The 19895-nt window shown below is 47.9% G+C and overlaps 1 protein-coding gene and 1 long non-coding RNA gene across 2 annotated transcripts; both read left to right on the top strand.

The window, feature by feature from the left end:
• The first annotated feature begins 208 nt into the window (after positions 1–208).
• LOC135828512 (uncharacterized protein DDB_G0271670-like) lies at positions 209–11928 on the top strand. The gene is made up of 2 exons (XM_065340956.1): positions 209–517; positions 8409–11928. The coding sequence occupies exon 2, from the start codon at positions 8511–8513 to the stop codon at positions 10464–10466; it is 1956 nt and encodes a 651-aa protein (XP_065197028.1). The 5' UTR covers positions 209–517; positions 8409–8510; the 3' UTR covers positions 10467–11928.
• Positions 11929–15355: 3427 nt separating this feature from the next.
• LOC135828410 (uncharacterized) lies at positions 15356–17229 on the top strand. The gene is made up of 3 exons (XR_010555656.1): positions 15356–15609; positions 15702–15867; positions 16409–17229. It is a non-coding gene; the product is annotated as an uncharacterized LOC135828410 (long non-coding RNA).
• Positions 17230–19895: the final 2666 nt, after the last annotated feature.

The raw sequence follows: 19895 nt of genomic DNA, 5'->3' as shown, positions 1-19895 counted from the left end.
TGCACCGCCACGTGCAAGCGAAACCGACATCATTTCGCGCGAAATCGCCACGTTCCATGCTCGCCGGCTGCGGCCCCGCATATAGCTCAACGGCTAAGATTTTTGTAACTGTGCACATGTGGTACAATACATGGTGACGATCCGGATCGTAGATTTACACTTTTCACGCTTTTCGTTGATTTCGAGTTTGTTTGAGTGCATGCCGTCGGTTCGACACACTTTCTGTGTTTCCGTTTTGTTTTCCTTCCCTCCGGCGGTGCTGTGCGGAAGTCGGAGGCAGGTGCATGATCTCTGCCAAGGAGTTCATGCCGTCCAACGAGAACTACTGTTGAGGTGCAAAAGAGGTGATAGCTTTGCCGATTTGGTGCTCTGTAGAGATTTAGTTTCGGTTGGACAAGCCTCGCCATCAAAACGCGGCAAGGAAAGTCGTCTTTCAACGGAAAAAAGACGAATGCCCGAGACTCAGCCAGAAGGCACACCGGCAACTTGATTGGTTGAAAGTCCAACGGAATATCAGGTAGGGGTTTGTGTTACGTGAGTGTGAGTGCGTGTGTGTGTATGTATGGTGGCGGTGTGGGAGTGCGTGAGCTGCATGCTGTGCAGCAATTAGGCACTGAGTTCGACGTACAATCATGATTGTATTTTCCTGTTTTAGTACAGCGGCTGCGTGTACGCTGTCTCCGAGTGCGTTTCAATGTTCTCACCCACTGCTGCCGAAGTCTTCCAATTCGGCCTTGACAGATTCAGTATGAAGATAATATTATCACACTCTGACTTCAAAGCTTTTGCGCAGGAGTGTTAGCTTCGTAGTCCAATTTCGTTCGAAAAGTTTCCAATAAATTAATCAATATTTAAACCAACATTATTCAGTGTAGTGAACAAAAGGATTCAAGGGGAAAGTGGCAAGTTCTGGTGGATTCCCTTTCTTTAGAGTTTCACTTCCCACAGAGATAACATAATCGGTAATTCAAGTGAATTGAAATAACAAAATAATCCGGCTGTCCTCTCTCTCTGTCTCTCTCTCTCTCTGTCTCTCTCTGTCTCTCTGTCTCTCTGTCTCTCTCTCTCTCTGTCTCTCTGTCTCTGTCTCTCTCTCTCTCTGTCTCTCTCTCTCTGTCTCTGTCTCTCTCTGTCTCTCTCTGTCTCTCTCTGTCTCTCTCTGTCTCTCTCTGTCTCTCTCTTTCTCTGTCTCTGTCTCTCTGTCTCTGTCTCTCTCTCTGTCTCTCTCTCTCTCTCTGTGTCTCTCTCTCTCTCTGTCTCTCTCTCTGTCTCTCTGTCTCTCTCTCTCTCTCTCTCTCTGTCTCTCTCTCTCTCTGTCTCTCTGTCTCTCTCTCTCTCTCTCTCTCTCTCTCTCTCTCTCTCTCTCTCTCTCTCTCTCTCTCTCTCTCTCTCTCTCTCTCTCTCTCTCTCTCTCTCTCTCTCTCTCTCTCTCTCTCTCTCTCTCTCTCTCTCTCTCTCTCTCTCTCTCTCTCTCTCTCTCTCTCTCTCTCTCTCTCCCTCTCTCTCTCTATCTCATGCACTAGCCACATACATGCGCACACACACACACACTAAGGGCGGATCCGGGGGGGGGGGGGGGGGGGGGGATAGGTGCTCATGCACCCCTCGGGTTTTGCCACAATGGTATGTGATGGTGTGACTATGAGCAATATGTTAAAAGAAAACGTGCCATCGTATTTCCGGCACCCCTCAGGTTGCAGCCCTGGATCTGCCCCTGCACACCCTCACACACGCACTCACACACGCACACACACACATGCACACACACACACCCTTACACCCTCACACACTCACACTACGAAAAAATCAATGTCAACATGATACTGAGGGCAAGTTCAGATAGAAGCGAAGTAGTACGGTCAGAAATGGCAAATACAAGATGACCAACGCACCCATAACACCCCTGTAAAGTGCACATTTTCCTCGGCAGGGAGAGGGAGCGTACCACAGCAAACGCAGTAAGGAGTGCATGGAAACGGTGCCGAATGCAATGCAGTGTGAAATTGGAAAGTTTTGAATTTTTCTAGAATGCAGTGTGAAACTAGTCTTAACGCTTGTGTTAGAATTAGAGATGTTTGGTTCAGCAAGACAAACTCCACATCAGTTCTACATTATACTCATAAAAAGTATTTCACCTAATGAGAAGGCTTGAAAGTATACTTGTGAAACCAAAAACTTTGAAGATGTTCGTAAAGAGCCTGAAGTGTGTCCTTTTTATGAGTATTATCACATTTTTGTCTCAGAGGAAACAGTTCTACGTTGTTTGTAGTTCCAGTATTGGGTTGTGCGTGAAGTGTGTGGGTACAGTGAGAGCCCTCCAGGCTGTGTAGTATCAAAGGATCTGAGAAAGCATGCCTTTCGAAGTCTGGAGAGTCGAACACATACCTTGTACCACGGTTGGCCAATATCGTCCACGGTCCCCTGTTCAAGTCCTAATGCTGAGAACCAATTTTTCTTCCATTCCTCCCATTCATTCCCTCAAATTATTTAATACTGTATTTTCTCTAATAAAAGCCCAGGTCTCCAATAATAGCCAAGTCTGCAATAATGACCCGGGGTGAGGGTTGTTTGAAATAATAAGAGCACAGGTTCCAATGGTAGGGTGGCCACAATTGGAGTATGTAGCAAGTATATTGACTGCATATAAAACCGCAGTACAGCATGCCAGGCACATAATATTTGTAAGGTGTCTACTACTTCCTTTCTGACGCCCATGCTATTGCGAAACATCAGTTTTAACAATATTCCTGAGTTTAGAGTTGAGAAAATCAGTCTTGATTCGGTCAGCTTATGCCGATATAGACTGGAGTTGGCTTGATAGTGGAGCATTGGAGAAATAAGAGCCCAGTCTCCAATAATAGCACAGTCTCTAATAGTAGCGTGGGTAGAGGTGTCACTGAAATGATAGGGAGGTTCCGGAGTACGATATTTCGTGCCAAAATCCGTAGAGGCGCTACGGATTTTTTATACGTCGTTTTCGAGCAGTGAAATGTTCCGGAATACGGAACTTACGTGTTTGCCGTCATTGCCTAGGTTACGATCGCAAACACGTCACATTCCCTCGCTATGCCTTTTTATTTTGAAAATTTGTACCGAAATCAAAACTTCCCGCGGAAAATCCATGTTTCTCGTACCAAATTTGTACACGAAAAATCTTTCTGCACCCGATGACGCAACATCTCCATACGAAACATAGTTCGTGTGAAAGCCAGTCCACACGGATTCTCCGTGCCGAAAAATCGTATGGAGCACGCCTGGAAAAAATCCGTAGCGCCCACACGGATTTTGGCACGCAAAATCGTACCCCGGAACCCCTCTATTAACCCATTGAACGCTGATGACGTCTATAGACGTCATTGAAAATGCCCCCCATGCGCGGATGACGTCTATAGACGTCATGGGATATAATAGACACCCTTAGCAAACAACGATAACGCTATTTTTTACGGTACTCGTACCTTGATCACCCAAATAGCGTTGAAGCTGCAGCGTAAAAACGTTATGGGGGCTGATTTATCGTTGTGACCAACGGTACGTGTTTTGGCCAAATATTGCATAGTCCGTACGCATTTCACCTTGTATCGCGTATATGGTGACAAAAATGGTTGTACCGAGCGAAATCAAATCTATTCTCGTGGCAACAGCGTACTAAAAATAGCGTGCATCTTGCTAAAGGTCGAACTAAAATCACGGTATTTTCCCCCTTACGATAATACCGTCACAACATAACGTTTTTTGCTAAGGGTGTCTAATAGCGATTTCTGGCACTCTCTGGTGTGTAAAAGCACTGTTAGTCAGTTGGATCATGATCCTGCCTCTTGTACGATAGGTTCTTGGTACGGATCCCGCTTGGAAACACTACACGTCTTTTTTTCTTCTCTTTTCAGCGATGTTTCAGCTGCAATTTCACGCATTTGACGTATTTCACGCAATTTGAGCAAACTTGCGTCCCCTGTTGTGATGCGCTATTCTTTTTGGGGACTGTATCGATTCTGTCACCCTGTGGTTGATAGTCTTGGCAATCATTTCCAAAATATTTGAGGACCCCAGTTGCCAGAACCCTGGAGTTTTAGATCTTGCTATTGGCCCTGTTTTTAGCATTTATATGCAGAGTACCATAGGCAAGGCCCAGTAGCGCTGAATGGGTTAAGAACCCTGGGCTCTTATTAGAGAAAATACGGTAGTACTACATGCAAGAGTACATAACTCCCAAGAGTGTGCAACTCCAGCTACGGGGTCTGCGACGGCAGAATTTCACATCACGTGATGAACCCGTACACATTATTAATTTGCACTCTTTGCATGATAGATACAGGGTTTGACGCAATAGATGATCATGCCAAATAACGTGCAACTAGACTTGGGAGGGCATTGCACACCAGTTGCATGCAAACTATACTACAATGCGTACATGGTAGGCTCTGAGCTCTGCAGGAGCACAAGTCACAGGTACCCGTACAACTTTGAACTTTGTATGCAACTACTCTGCGACGCCCTCCCAAGTCTAGTTGCACGTTATTTGGCCTATCATCTATCCAGCTTTGATCTCAACTCTCTTGCGGTCACTTTGCAACATTTGCCAGTAGGGAGGTTCTGCTATACGTGAAACGTAGGGAAATCACGTAGAGAGCAGGTGTCTGGGTTAGAGTCTACGGCTTCGCGTGTTTTGGCTCCAGATTTCTATGCGGAGATGTGGTTCTCTACGTTGTGGCACACGCAGAGAAAATGCGTATGGATCTGCCAGGTATCGATCAACTGCAGGCAGAAAACTGCTAAATATGGAAGGGGAAAGTCCCAGTACACATTTCACGTGATTTCTCCACGTGAACGTAGAGCAGAACAGCTTTTCTTTACGTGACGGGAACGCGAAGAGAGTTCCCGGGCCTACGTGATTTCTCTGCGTTTCACGTATAGCAGAACCTCTCTATTTTAACCTTCTGGACCATGTCACGTGATGTGAAGTTCTGCCGTCGCAGCACAGTATAGAGGTTGTGCAGGCAGTTGCACACTCTTGGGGTTATGTACTCTTGCTACGTGCAATACCAAAGGAACATACCGGTACCCCAGGAGTGTGCAACCGCCTGCACAACCTCTACCCAGTGCTGCGATGGCAGAACTTCACATCATGTGACATGGTCCAGAAGGTTACACTGGCAAACAGTGCAAAGTGGCCACAAGAGAGTTGAACCCAAAGCCGGGTTGCGCACGACCCTGCATCTATCGTACACAGGGTGCAAATAATGTGTACCAGTTCGTCACCTGATGTGAAGTCCTGCCGTCGCAGACCCCACAGCTAGAGTCGCACACTCTTGGGGGTTATGTACTCCAGCTAATACGTGTTGCTGTGGAGAAAATAATGATATCAATTCAATAGTGTGTCATTGGATTGGTTTTAATTGGTCTCGGGCACGAGGCGATCATCAGGCAACAGTAATGAGATAAATGCTGGCGGTTTATAAATATATTATCTCTTAATTTGCTAAATCCTATATATAGGATTTTGGTCATATTTTTCAACTCAAAATGGGTGTGGCATGAGCATAGGGAAACGTATGTGACCAATCCTTTCGCATTAGGTCTTAGTCGATATGGAGAGTTGAAGAAGATATTTTTTTCAAATACTAACATCTAAGGCTCATCTCCTTGCGCAATATTTCTAAGGCCTGTGCCCTATTTTTTGAATCCTATATATAGGATTTGAGATTTTACTGGACCTTGTTTTATCCTTAAAATTGGTAGTTTCACGACGGCATGTGCGATATGTCGTCATGAAACCACCCCGTGCCACACCTGTAATGTTCTTTTGCACATTCACTGCTTCAGTCCTTCCCATGACACCAGCTGAACAATGCCGCTCAAAATTCCAATCCTTTCTCAAAATGGGTAATCATGATGTCCTTTGAATCTCAAAAGTAAACATTCATGCCTCAAACATATTTACAGCTTCTAATAAACCCATTATGCTCTTATTATGGGTCATGAATGACTCATGATGACCAATAACAACGGCATAAGGGTCACGCATTTTCAAATCCTATATATAGGACTTTTGCCCAGCAAATTAAGAGATACCGGTATTATTATATGCCCACGAAGACCTGCAATATCTGTTCGAACTCACGTGCATGGATTCCATTACAATTGTATACCAAACACCACAAGCAGCTATAATCTATGATCATGACCACCCGGATCAGCAGAAAAGGCAATACAAAGGTCCATATCCGCATGATTCGGGGGACAGCACGTGGATCTGCAATGCCTCTAAAGCAGCCAAACGCAACTTGGATCTAGTGCGAGCCAAAAACAGAAACCTCTTCGGATGTTTATACGGAGAAGTTTTCCATCTCCTACACGGTATTGTCGCTGCCGATGTCAAAAGTGACCGTACGTTTCACCAAATCGGATTCAGACCGTCCATCATGGGAGTGAACACTCCCTGTTGAACTTCTGATGTTCGTTAGCATACTGTGTTATCTGGAGTATAGCCGCATATCGAGCACTCAAAATTCAACCCAAAAAAGGGGGTGCGGCGCACTTATACTCCGATAATCAAATTAATCAATAGTTGAGGAGACAGTAAGCGTAAAATGGCAATGAATGAAACAAATTGTCCATGAGGTTGGTTATTCCAACGAGGAGCACACGCTTCCTGCCAAACTTGGCACTTGATTGACTCACGACTGCCATCCGGAGCACACGAGGAGCACATCGCACCTTCCACTCGGCAAACCTGCAAGAAAGCACCACTCCCGGCTCAATACACAGTGTTTTGGGGACTTCACCCCTCATCAGTTGAGCTTCAGTAGGCTGAGGAAGATTGTGCCTGAAAAGCACCACTTATATAGTGCCCCAGGCCAAACCATCACCAGGGATACAAACTTACAGAGACGCTTTGTTTCCAGCGTGACAAACACCTCGTGAGGCCCCAGGTAGCAGCGTGAGTCAGAGTCGCTCATGTGTGTTCATCGTTGGAACAACCAACTTCATGACAAATACCGCCGAAGTCGCAACTTCTAAGTTCAAATTGTGCGGTAATAACAATGTAAAAGATAAACATTCCACTGATGAGTGTCACGCGAAAATGTTTTTGGAAATTAGTGCATTTATATTATTTAATTAGACTGCACAATTTGTTTTATTCCCGTAGCTATGCAGAAGACGTTACTGGCGCTAGCCAGGGTCCACACAGCTTTAATTTGGTGTTTGTGTGTTTGTGTGAGTCACGCCTGGAGCTACCGTATCTGTCCCGTATCTGTCCCGTATCTGTGATTTGGTGTTTGTTTGTGTGTGTTTGTGTCACGCCTAGAGCTACCGTATCTGTCCCGTATCTGTGACTACAAAGGTTCTACAGGATTGTACATAACAGCTGGCCACAAACAGCTGGCCACAATATTCGTCGTATTATGTTTACGACTCCCTGATGTAGAGGGAGATTTGCAAAGAAAATTAATAGGGAGACGAGGAGGAAATAAAATTAGAATGGACGCTAGTTGCGGAATAGGTGATAGGATGCGTCAGCAAAAACATACTTTGGAAGAGAGATCCCGTCGTCTCCAAAATAAGCGTGAACGGGCGATTCAGCGCCGGTCACAGGAAACGTCGGAAGAGAGATCCTGTCGACTCCAGAACACCCGTGATCGGCAGAGTCAGCGCCGGTCCCAGGAAACGTCAGGACAGACGCAGAATCGACTCCAAAATAGGCGTGAACGGGCGATTCACCGCCGGTCACAGGAAACGTCGGAAGAGAGATCCCGTCGAGTCCAGAACGCCCGTGATCGGCAGAGTCAGCGCCAGTCACAGGAAACGTCAGGACAGACATCTTGTCAACTCCAAAATAAGCGTGAACGGGCGATTCAGCGCCGGTCACAGGAAAAGTTGGAAGAGAGATCCCGTCGAGGCCAGAACGCCTGTGATCGGCAGAGTCAGCGCCGGTCACCGGAAACGTCAGGACAGACATCAGGACATTTTTTGCCTACCTCATTGTACATGTTACTAGAATTGATGGAAATGTTTTTTCCGTTGATTGGCTACATCGTTGTATTGCAAAAACGTTTCAATCAGTATGAATATGAGCTAGGCAAAAGTATTGCGGATTGCTATTTTTCTCTCACTTCATCCGCTTTCGGTTTGCTCCTTCTTTTCCTTTTTATCTCCATAAAATCGGATTTTCTGGCCTTTTTACATTAAAAGCATAGCGTAGGGCCCTGAGCTTCCAAGCTCTCTCGTTCATTGCGAACAAATTAATGGTGATAAATACTACTTACTATTACGGATAGATGTCTGTATTTCATGGCAGAAAATGGAGGGGGGGGGGGGTGCTAATACTCCGCGAAGTACGGCAACTGTTGTAACAGTTCAGGTTGAGTTTGACATGCATTCTTTTCTTGTTGATGCCTGTGTTACAGAGCCAACACCAGCTGTACCGTTTCGAGCCGGCACTAGAGCCAGCAGCAGCACCATCGCTTCTAGTCAGCGCCAGCCACGGCCCCGCAGCAGCTGCAGCAGCCATGGAGAGTTCTGCGGACGAGCTGGTGCGCAGCAACCTGTCGGCCATCCAGCAGGTCGAGCAGCGCATGGAGAGCCTGGTGTCGCGCATGACCTTCCAGCGCGACTCCCTGGAGCAGGTGTACGGCTCGATGCGCGACGAGCACAAGATCCTCATGGACTCCATCAGTCATCTACTGCTGGTGCGTGCCATCAAGGCTAGCGGGGAATGCCCGGCATCCATATCCACGCTGCCGCCACTGCTCAGCCGCCACCTGGAGCAGGACATCATACCGTCCCAGGAGGAGGAGAAGTACGATTTTGACATGGGCCGCCGCATCAGCGGCGCGACGCTGGCCAACCGGAAGGCCTCCACCTCGTCACTGGGCGGCCAGACGGCCAAGCTGCTGAGCCGCTTCACGCCGCGGCGCAGCCGAGACGACGACAGCAACCCGAGTGCTGCTGCTGCTGCTCTGCTGGCGGACGACACAGCGTCGGTCGACGACTTCCACGTGCGGCGACGCCTGGAGAGCTTTGGTGGCATCGTTCTGCGATCGGACAGCACTCGCATCAAGGAACGGGTAACACCCTCGATAGGCTCGTTGCCCACGTCCCGGGTTTCGTCCTCGACGGATATCACCCTGCCGGTCACCCCGACCGCAGAGGCGGATGACAGCGGGGGAAAGCGCTCGACCGTCAGCAAGCTGGCCAAGGCGTTCGGCAAGACGCAGCAGCAGTCCAGCAGCACCACAACCATCGGCTCCCAGTCCGTCTCCAGCGGCAATGCGGTATCCACGACGACCAGCACCAGCACGTCGACCACGCCGGCCAAGATGAGCTCGTTGGCGCGTGGCCCGAACGCCAAACTCACCAAGACGAACTCGCTGCAGGGCTCTGCTTCCTTGGATGTGGCCAGTCATAATCCCGCAATCGCCGCGACCCCTAGCTATTGCGAGGAGCAAGACGACGGCAAGAAGCAGAGCAGCAGCAGCGGCAAGTCATCATTCCAGTTCGGTATTCGCCGGCAGAAAGGCAAGCTGACGCGACAGACCGACGAGAACAGTCTGCCGGGGAGCACTCACGACATCGCGTCCGCCGCCAACGGCCTCAACCTGCTCACGTCGAAGGATGGCAGTCCTTCCAACCCGCCGCCTACGTCAATGTCCTCGCTGTACAGCACCGCGAAGATCACCAGCCGCTGGCTGTTCGGCGTCAAGCAGAAGCGCAGCGGCACGCACAAGGACGAGCGCAGCAAGTCGGTCAGCGACGGAATGCTGGGCACGGACGTGGACAACAAGGACGTCGTCGGCAGCAGGAAGCTGGCGCCGGTGGCGCGGAGTGACTCCGACAAGCGCCGCTTCTCCGACTCCATGCTAGACCGCGCCTCCGCCGGTGGCGACAAAGTGACAGTCAGAAAGGAGGCAGCGGGTGGGCCGTATCGCCGGACCACTCCGCGTCTTATGACATCCGACTCTCCCGAACTGGCTTCCAAGAGGTCTAGCCAGACGGATGATCTGCGCGGAGGAGGAGGACCGCGAAACACGCCTGGCACGCAGGACACCTCAAGCCCACCGAACAAACTCCGCGCAGACTCCGACCCCGGCAAGAGGCAACAACTGGACTCGAACGACGACGCAAGTGATGCCGCTGGGCCTACCAAAGTGGCCTCGTCGCCGCCCGTGTCGTCGAACAAGCGTATCAACAAGACGCTTTCACAGGCGTCGAGCTCCAGCCACCTGAGCACGGATTCGGCCGAGATGATAAGCGCCGGTGGGGCGTCCTCACTTGTCAAGGCCAAGATCAAATCATTCCAGGACATTGTCGAGAAATCGGAGAAGATCGACCCTGCGGCCGCAACGAAGGACAAGGAGACGGACCAGAAGCGGCTCAAGCGAACTCGCACGTTCAACGACGACTGGTGGCAGCAGAGATCAGCCAGCCAGAAACCGTCATCAGTCCACAAATTAAGCATCAACTGAAGTCGATCGTGACTGCAGAGTGAGCATAGGCATTTCGTGCTTAACGTTAGTACATCTGTGTGTGTGTGTGTGTGTGTGTGTGTGTGTGTGTGTGGAGTGCCAGGTGGCATCACAGGCACGCAGCCAGGCTTATCCAGTAGGGCTAGCGTTGCAATAGCCGTAGCGTGACACACTTTGTGTATGGGGGGTCCGAACTTTCCAGGCCCTATACTCCGGACACACGGGGTGCTTGCATGTGCCACGCAGTTGCGGCGTGCAGTGGTGCTTGGCATGGATGTGCGGTGACCCGATTAGCTGCAATAGCCACGCTCCGGGCTGCAGCTCCATCAGCCGAGATTCCTGCGTTTGTACGGCTGCCTATCTGCAGCCCCTTCAGCCCAGATTCCTGTGTTTGTACTCCTGCCGATCTGCAGCCCCTTCAGCCGAGATTTCTGTGTTCGTACCACTGCCTATCAGACGGCAAGGTTTGCCGAGGGACCAGCAGCTGTGGGCGTTATCCATGCTAGCCATGCTTCTCCCCAGTACTCCACTTGCCACACACACACACACACGCCGCCATACGCCAAGCGCCGCTGGCCGCTGTTTTGCTACCGCTGCGTTGAGCAGCTCAGCGGCTTGATGTACACCCGCGTTCACAATCTCTGCTGGTGCTGCTGCTGCTGCTTTACTGTTTACACTTCTGCTTCCCCTTGGCATGGTCCTTTTCTTATACCGACTCTGTTGGCTTTTGCGGCTTTGTCCGCAAGGCCCCTCTGGAGGGTCTGCTTTTCAGACATGTTTTTTTTTCACCAGAATCTAACGAGAAACGAACGCGTGCGGGAGATGCGTGCGCAGTGAACCTGTGAATTTATAACAAAATTATTTATTTTATACCAGACCGTCAACCTGTCATATCGGTAGTATCTGAAAGTCATTCGAATATATTTGGCTTCTAAATATTGCCGCAAGCTTCCCTTTATCCGAATGTCGACTACTCGGCTAATGCAACACTTGCAGATACACAACGCACACACCCTTCTGTCTCGCATGCGTGCGCTCACCTGTCTCTCTGTCTGTGTCTGTCTGTCTCTCTCTCTATCTCTCTCTCTATCTCTCTCTCTCTCTCTCTCTCTCTCTCTCTCTCTCTCTCTCTCTCTCTCTCTCTCTCTCTCTCTCTCCCTGAGACTGCAGCGATGGCGTGCTGTCATGCCGAGTGTCCTTGCCACAGCCACCCACGCATGGCGCCAGAGTTCTGTCCCGTGTTTTCTTGCTGTTGCTGTATGGCCTCGCTGTCCCCGCGTACAGACACTTTTGCCTCCTGCGGGTCCCTAGTTTCTGCTGCTTCTGCTGCGTGTACACGCTGTACATCTCTTTGGCGAGTGTGTGGCTTGCCTAGTCTGTGCACAATTATTTATTTTATTACCATGTTTAGTTTATGTGCTATTGATGATTGTGTGCTGTTGGCTAGCACATATGTCCTGTTCCATGGAGAATGCTCTGGTGTGTGTGACTGCGCATGGGCAAAGACCGCTGATCTGATGGTGATTTTCTCGGTGTCACCGGCAACTGGTGGGATGATACCGGTACGTTGCGGTCTGAAACTCCATTCCGTTGTGCTGCTCTGTTCAGGCTACAAGCAACAGTAAAAAAGGTGCAGTAGAGTCGCGCGCCCAAGAACGTTGTTTCCAAGGGGCTAGCCTGGGACATTCTTATTTTTTCACCAATCTGGCTGTGTTCTTATAGCACGTTCTTAGGGCCGGGTTACACTGCGGCTCCGCTGCTCGTCTTTCGCGGCTTGAAACGTCATCATTACCATAGTGACCGCGGCTCGAGCTGGAGCAGCGAGGCCGCGGCTCACCGCGAGCTTTCGCTACGATTCTTGACCAAAAACTGCGAGCCGTGGTCGTGGCTCGACCTGTTTCCCGTACTTTGCATTGTTTTGTACGCCAGAATTTTAAAATTCAAAATTTAATTCGTTGCGCCGGCCAGAACATGAGGCGCATGCGCGCAGCAGGCAGGTGAAACCAGGGAGTAGTACAATACCGGTATTGTACTACTTCCTGGGTGAACGTCATCAGAAAGTGTGGACCACGACCGCGGTACCGCGAATGGCGAGTGTCAGTGCAGTGGAACCGCGCTGCGTGCCGCGGAGCCGCAGTGGAACCCGACCCTTAGCAACAATCCCTACTGAATCATAATGTATGCCACAATCTCCCAGAAAACCAAAACCGGCTATGACGTTCTTAGTATTTCAGGGCTGGGCGTTCTTGGGCTCCACGTTCTTCAGCTCGCGACTCTACTCGTAACTGTAGTTTATGGTGTGACTTGCTGCTGTGTCATGCAAAACGGTGAAAAAATTCACGGTTCGCGTCAGACTCGGTTCCTCTATATAGAGGCTGAGTTTTCCGCATCCGTAGAAACGCCACCACCCTTCAAGGATCAAGGCGCAGATGCAGCTCCTAAAGCGGTGGGAGGCGAGTAGATCAGCTCACCAGCATGTGGTCAAAGACCGAAAATCCCATTCACTGCATCCATGTTTGTTCTCGTGCCAGGCCACGAGTTCCCAATTAAATCACCTCAGTGATACGGTGATTTAGACCCGAACCTGCTTTGGGACAGTTCTCCTATTAACCCTGAGTGCCAGGGAGAACACTGTATTCTAAGACTCACTAGATCCCTGCTGATTACCTAACGGTGTTGTTGCGAAAGTTGTTGTCGTCCCTGAAATGAACATCATTTGTTTCGTACTCGGACCCCCCCTCTGAAACGAAAGCAGCTTGCTGTGCTGGATGATGAATCGCATTCAGGTACAGTGTGCAGTGTCGGTCGACTTGCGATTTCGGTTCGCACCCCCTCCCCCCGCCCCAACGAATGCTGTTCGTTAGTTTCAGGGGCGAAAGATTCCAGTACAACGGCCACGGACAAGTGTCCCACTGAGATGCGGTTGGCGGTCGCTCGCCCGGACCACTCCGACGCGGACACCTGCGAAGAGCAGCCTGAGACGTTATTTTTTTATGACAGAAAATCTGCAAAAAAGTTGGGCTTGTCCCTTTAAAACGAGAAAAGATGTGATCAGCTTCATGCAGCATACCTGTACAATCATGTACATGTACATGTACCGTAGATGCGGATCTCCACACCATTTACCTTTCTACATCTCACTTACCTTTCTACTAGTACCAAGAGTATAATTATAACCACCCGGCGGGTTATAACACTCTTGCTAGTACCAAGAGTACTTTGCTTGTTGCGATTCTTGTTTTCTTTTTTTCCCTTCCGGTTTAGTTATTACATGTGCTGTATTAAATACAGTACATGTAAATATAAATTTTATATTATTTGGTGCAATATTAGCGCCCCTTTCTCGCTCCAAATAATTATTATTTTCGCTACTTGACCCTGCAACCCCCCCCCCTTTTCGATGCCAGGTTGCAACGCTAACGCGGAGACCTCCGCTCGGTCGAGTTGGTCCCTGTGCATCGACACGCGCGTACGCGACACGTCGTCCCTACATTCCCTGTGTCTTGTTTTGTGTTTGCCGCCATATGTCTCTTTGAAATTGTAGGGCTGTGTTCCTAGTAAGAAAAAAACCCTCTGGTTTTGTGCTCTTCATGCATATCATCAAGAGTACATACCCAGTAACCCCGCCCCCCCCCCCCCCCCCCCAGAGTCCATAACCCCATGGACTCTGACTGTAGAATTAGTACCGGTAGTAGTAGTAGAATTTATTATTTTGATAGGGAAGGCCCTACAGACGTTGCCGTCTCGTTACAGACGCCCTGTTACAGTGAACCCTAAGCGCTCTTTAAAGAAGCGAAACAAAAACGGATAGATGCTCAACTTGATGACATGAGACAGGCAGAGGATTCCACCTATCACTGAGCGCCAAGGAAAGAAATAGAGAACATGCCTGCACTCTTGTTGATATCATATGCTCCCAGCAGTCCCACGGAAAATTACGATTCCACAAATACAAATTTTTCGGGATCTTGACGATTTCTTTTAAATCGGCAATTTCCGTGATTTTTGAAGTTTTAAAACGTTTTTTCAGAATTCCCAAACTCCATTGTATTTCTTGCACTTGAAAATACTGCCATTCCGGTAGGCTCCGGCGGATTATGCTCGCGAAATCATGGAATTATGCTTTCATGGATTCTCGCATTATGCTCGCAAAATCCTCGATCGTATTATGCTTCGGCACGCGGGGATACATATCCACTTTGTTGTACTTATGGAGCCTCAAAGTTCGGAAAATCGTGCCTTTTTCGTACTTGCAAGTGGCCATAAGTACAACAAAATACATGTACATGTACATGAGTATCCCCATACCAAGGTGTCCATGCATGCTAGAGATCAACATGGAAAAGAGAAAACATCACTTCTTCTATTCATTAGTTGACTTCTTTGTAAAAAGATTTTTTCATTGCCAAATTGGTTTGAGTTACCTTTGAACACCCAACACGGTTCAATTGTCTTTGCAATCGTCATACTCGTCCAACCGATGTCAACCTCACCCTGCTATTAATCAGCTCATCTCTCCCGTAGCTCCACCTCTACTTCCATCATGACCGAACATAAACTTTTACCTAAATTTGTTTAATTATTAGAACAATGGGGCTGTTAAGTGATGACGTCACAGTTCCTTCGATACGCATAGCAACGATCCCACTGGGGACAAACAAAAGTAGCGTCGTCTCCACCGAACCAGTTGTCAGTGGCAACACATAGGAATCGTGTACATTTCTTCGTTTCTTCTTTGCTGTTTTCAGTGTTTGTTTGTTTATTTATTTAGAGTCGAAGAACAAACAGGCAAATTTGCCTAATTACATGATATCGACTAAAAAGGAGAATAAATTATAAAAGGCCAATGAAGGTAATGACACTGAGTAGAGTGGGTAGTAAAGTGAGTGTTTGGTTTTCTCTTTGTCCTTGATCTCGACGGTGTTGTCGTGCTCATTACCTTTCTGAGACGTCTCTTGTGACTGTAGCCAGTGTCACGGAGGATTTTATTGGCGTGACGAGGTAGATCGCCGAGATCGAGCGTGAAAAACGCTCTGCATTAGTAGCTCCTGTAGAATGTCTTCTGGGATGGCGTATCCATGGTCAACAAAGCCAAGGTGCAAGACAGCATAAGAGATCGTGTAAACGATGTGAACTCCAAAAGGTAAGCTCCTGAACAAGTGGAAAGATATGTGTATTTACAAACTCTCTCTTCATCCATCGATTGCCGCTATGCATTGCATTTTGTCTTCACAGATATTCTGGACAAATAAATTATATTGTAACTGGAGAGTGCAATCGTACTTGGGACCCATCCCAATGTCATCACATGGCTGTGGTGACTAGTGTAGACCTGGGAGAGTTTTTCCTCAACTGAGACGGAGTGTAGGTGGATGGATTATGAGAAATGCGAAGATGTGGAGTAAGTAATAGTTGTGTCGAAGAAATGTGTAATAAAATAAAATTTACTTTACACTCAAACATACACTCATGTACATGTAACATCATGATAATGATTTCATCTTCATATCTCCGCATCAGGTACGCCATACGCACCGAATACATGGTGTGTGTGCACGCGCGCGCTTGCGTGCGCGCGTACATGCACACACTCTCATGCGTGGCCGAGTTGGCCGGATGAACAGACCACGCATTTGCACGAGGTGTCCGTCATGTCATTGGAATGCTGTACTTTATGACTTTATTCCAAAAATTAATAGTATGTCTTGCCCCTGTCAAATGGAGCTTGTGTCTATGCTCAGCGGGTATCGGGCCACGACGCCACACTGCAGTCAGCGCTGGAATTAAAATAGCACTTCATGGATTATTTTAACTAATTTCCTTTGCGTTTACATGTACTTTGTTGAGCCCGTGGTTTCATTTCTGTGTTCTGTTATGATTGGCCTCTGGAAATAATCGGAGTGGATGTCATTTTTGTCATATGTGTGTGCCTTGTGCAACAGGTTAAAGGCTAGATGCACTTCACATTCGGTGTGCGATCTCGGCGTCTGGGACCTGAAAACGTCTTGGTTGGATGGGTGATCAAGGATGATACTACTCGGCACACCAATGTACATGTCAATGTATTTTTTACTTTTTCAGAGCTGCACTATTTACGGACGATTGTGTCTGTGAGAGAGGAAATAAATTAATAGTATTCACAAACAAGTCCAACTTATTGTTTCTGTGCGTAAAAGGAAATTGCAATTTTTTGGTCATATTGTTTGTTCCGGCTGTTTGTCATTGACTGTTCTTCAGGGTTGTGTTGCTGGAGGCCGTGGCCGAGGCAGGCCCAGAATGTCATGGCTTGATAATATTATTTCATGGACTGCACTGGACGTGCAGTCCCTGCTCGCTGCTGCACGCGATCGATTTTTATGGCGCTCGCTTGTTCATACTTGCTCTGTGACGCCCCGACGGCCTTAGGGCTATGGGCTTGTGATGACGACTATTTACGTCTTGATGCTTACTTCGGTGCTAGCGTGTTTCCCCCGGATTATTTCTATCATCATGCGTGTTCTTGGGCTGAGCGAGCATATGCACGAGTGTGCCGCTATAACCCCGTGTATCTTTGGTTACACTTTGTTCTGCAATGCATGTACCTTGTTACAGTATGTGCTTGCACTGCTTTGTGTGGCCTGCGTATTTCAGGACTATTCAGTGCATTAGACCCAGGTTGGTTTGGTTGCCGGATGATCTTTTGTTGCGTCGCTCTGTGTTCTGTATTCATCAATTTCTGGGCTTGAGAATTGAGCTGGTGTGTGGTTCCCAATATCAAAACATCATGCTGGTGCTCTGTGTTTCGATTATGGACTGTCCGAGCAGTCACGATTCATTACCAGAACGGTCAATACTGTAGTCTCTTGACGTGTTTGTCTTTTTGTGTTTTCGCCTGGGGGAATTACCGGTGACGTTGCACATAGAACGGCAGTGTTGCATCACTGGACGACCCTGCCTCTGCATCTGATTTCATGTCCCCAGGATCTGGTGCAAATACTATAGTACACCAGACAGTCACTTCCTGTAAACACGCAAACAGCAAAAGAAGAGATCCCGCAAATCAGGAAAACCATTGTGGAAAATATCGAGTAGATCGTACACCATTCAATAATCTGGAGTAATTACAGTGAGACAAACACTTCAGTGCTCTCTCTCTCTCTCTCTCTCTCTCTCTCTCTCTCTCTCTCTCTCTCTCTCTCTCTCTCTCCATCCTTCCAAAATACCCTGTAACAATTCCCTAGAATTATTTTATTTTATATTCTCAGGACATCATTCTGAACATAATAACTTCTTCCATGGGTCTTCAATCACCACGGAGGGCGAGAATAATCTAAGTCATGCAGTTCACGGGAGGTGCGAGATGTCATGGATATAGAGGCCTCAGGCTGATATTATTGTGCCAACGTGAGGGCAGAGACAGAAAGAAGACACTGATTTCTTGAACAACTCACCTACATATAATCGAATCCACAGGGAGCGCCCGTACTTTGATCCATCAGGACGCGAATAATCTTCAAAGCACTCTCAAACACGGAGGTTTACAGTTGGCAGCCAATTTCACAGCCATTATGAAGGCCCTCGACGACTACAGGAAATTTGTGGAGGAAAGAACGAGGAGTAAAGAGCGACAACAATCGCTTGAAGAAAAAGCAAAGAAAAACTGCTCTCTCTCCAGTCATTTAGATGCTGTTGCCTTTGACAACTGGTTCCATCCAGAGGACGCGACTTTTGTTTGTCCCCAGTGCTCTCCGTTGCTATGCGTATCGAAGGGTCCGTGACGTCACACTTAACAGCCCCATATCCATAGCCTGCGCAGTCATGACTGCTAAAATCCAGAGGTCATGACTTCGTGACATGCGTAATGCACATGTTTTTGCGGACTAGCCGTCGCTATCTCGTTCGCCCCGGAATACCTAACCAAGGCTGATTCACTCGCATCTTCTTCTACTGTACCAGTGTGAGAAAGAACTTTGAAGAAGATGAGTTCGAGCATACAATAATGTATTGCCATGATTTCTACCCTGCTTTTCATTGAAAACACGATCTGCATGACCTCCGAACCCTTTACTTGTACCATGCAGACCACCAGCACTAATCATGTGCATTGTACCCATTTGTGCAGCCCACATAGAACTGTAGTACAATCCGATGTAGTTATGCTCCTACCTCCGAAAGGATGCCAAATTATGCTCCAAATTTTCAACCACCAAATTATGCCAATAAATAATTATGCCGGCATAATCCGCCAGTGCCTACATTCCGGCAACAGGCTCTCAGCTGCACCAAATAGGTAAATAAATAACTTTGCCAATATTTCGCCCATTGGGCATCATCAGGGCATTGAGGAAGGGGAGGCAAAAACACGAAATATAAAGACGAATAATGCAGGCAGATGAATGTTCTAGAACTAACATATCGTGGTGACACAATTGGCAAGGCCAGCAAACTAAACAATCATCACTTATAAGGTGACCTAAACAAAACGAAAGATGAGAAAACTCACACATACACACAGACACAATTTGGCAAGAAGGCAAGAAAACTAACACTAACACTAAAGTTTACAATCATCACCTGTAAGGTGACCTAAACAGAAGAAAGAAGACTAGTAAGACTATCACAGCACGTACAAGAACACTTTCAAGTGTGGGAATGCTAAAGGCTATCTACATGTATGTATATGACAACGGTGTATGTGCAAAGTACTTCAGTATGTGTATGTGCTGTGTCAGGTGGTAAAGTCCAGTGGTAGTTCGAGGAGATGGGCGTCGATTCCTATAGATGAGAGCCATTACCAAGCTAGAGCAGCATAAAAATGATGTCGACATGCTTGGATTGACGGTTGCGGATGTACAGCTGATGTTGCGGTATGTTCTGTTAAACAACTACTTCGAGTTCAATAGTAAACAGTACCGTCAGAAGCGTGGAATTGCGATGGGGAACCATCTGGCTCCCCCGCTGGCCATCCTCTTCATGGATGCTCATGAGCAGAAGGCTCTCTCGACAGCTACAGTGACACCAGATCTCTACAAGCGATATATCGACGACTGCATACTACTGTGGAGACATGACTGGAAAGATTTAACAGCACTCCCAGATCACTTCAACGGACAGCACACTACTATCAAATTCACAATGGAACACTCGGTCAACGAAACTCAGTTACTTCCTAGATCTAAGGCTGTCTGTGCGTGGAAACAGCGTAGAGTGGGAGCTCTATGTTAAGCCTTCCCACAGTGGTGTCCACCTGTCTTATGAATCATGTCTCCCTTGGTCGTGTAAAAGAGCTGTTGCAAAGAACCAATTCTCTCGAGCTATCCGTAACTCATCAACACCGGAAGCGGAAGACAGGAGCATGTCCATAATTGAAGAGTTGCTGGAGAGAAAATTAATGACTATCCATGTCACAGTTCTCACCCATTTACCTTCCTTCACACCTTTTACCATACT

Source organism: Sycon ciliatum, chromosome 12 (genome assembly GCF_964019385.1).
Source record: "Sycon ciliatum chromosome 12, ocSycCili1.1, whole genome shotgun sequence".
Taxonomy (NCBI): Eukaryota; Metazoa; Porifera; class Calcarea; order Leucosolenida; family Sycettidae; genus Sycon; species Sycon ciliatum.
This window is presented reverse-complemented; position numbering and strand designations above follow the sequence as displayed.

Excerpts from the sequence above, each read along its gene's own strand:
- LOC135828512 (XM_065340956.1), top strand. The coding sequence starts at position 8,511 with ATGGAGAGTTCTGCGGACGAGCTGGTGCGCAGCAACCTGTCGGCCATC.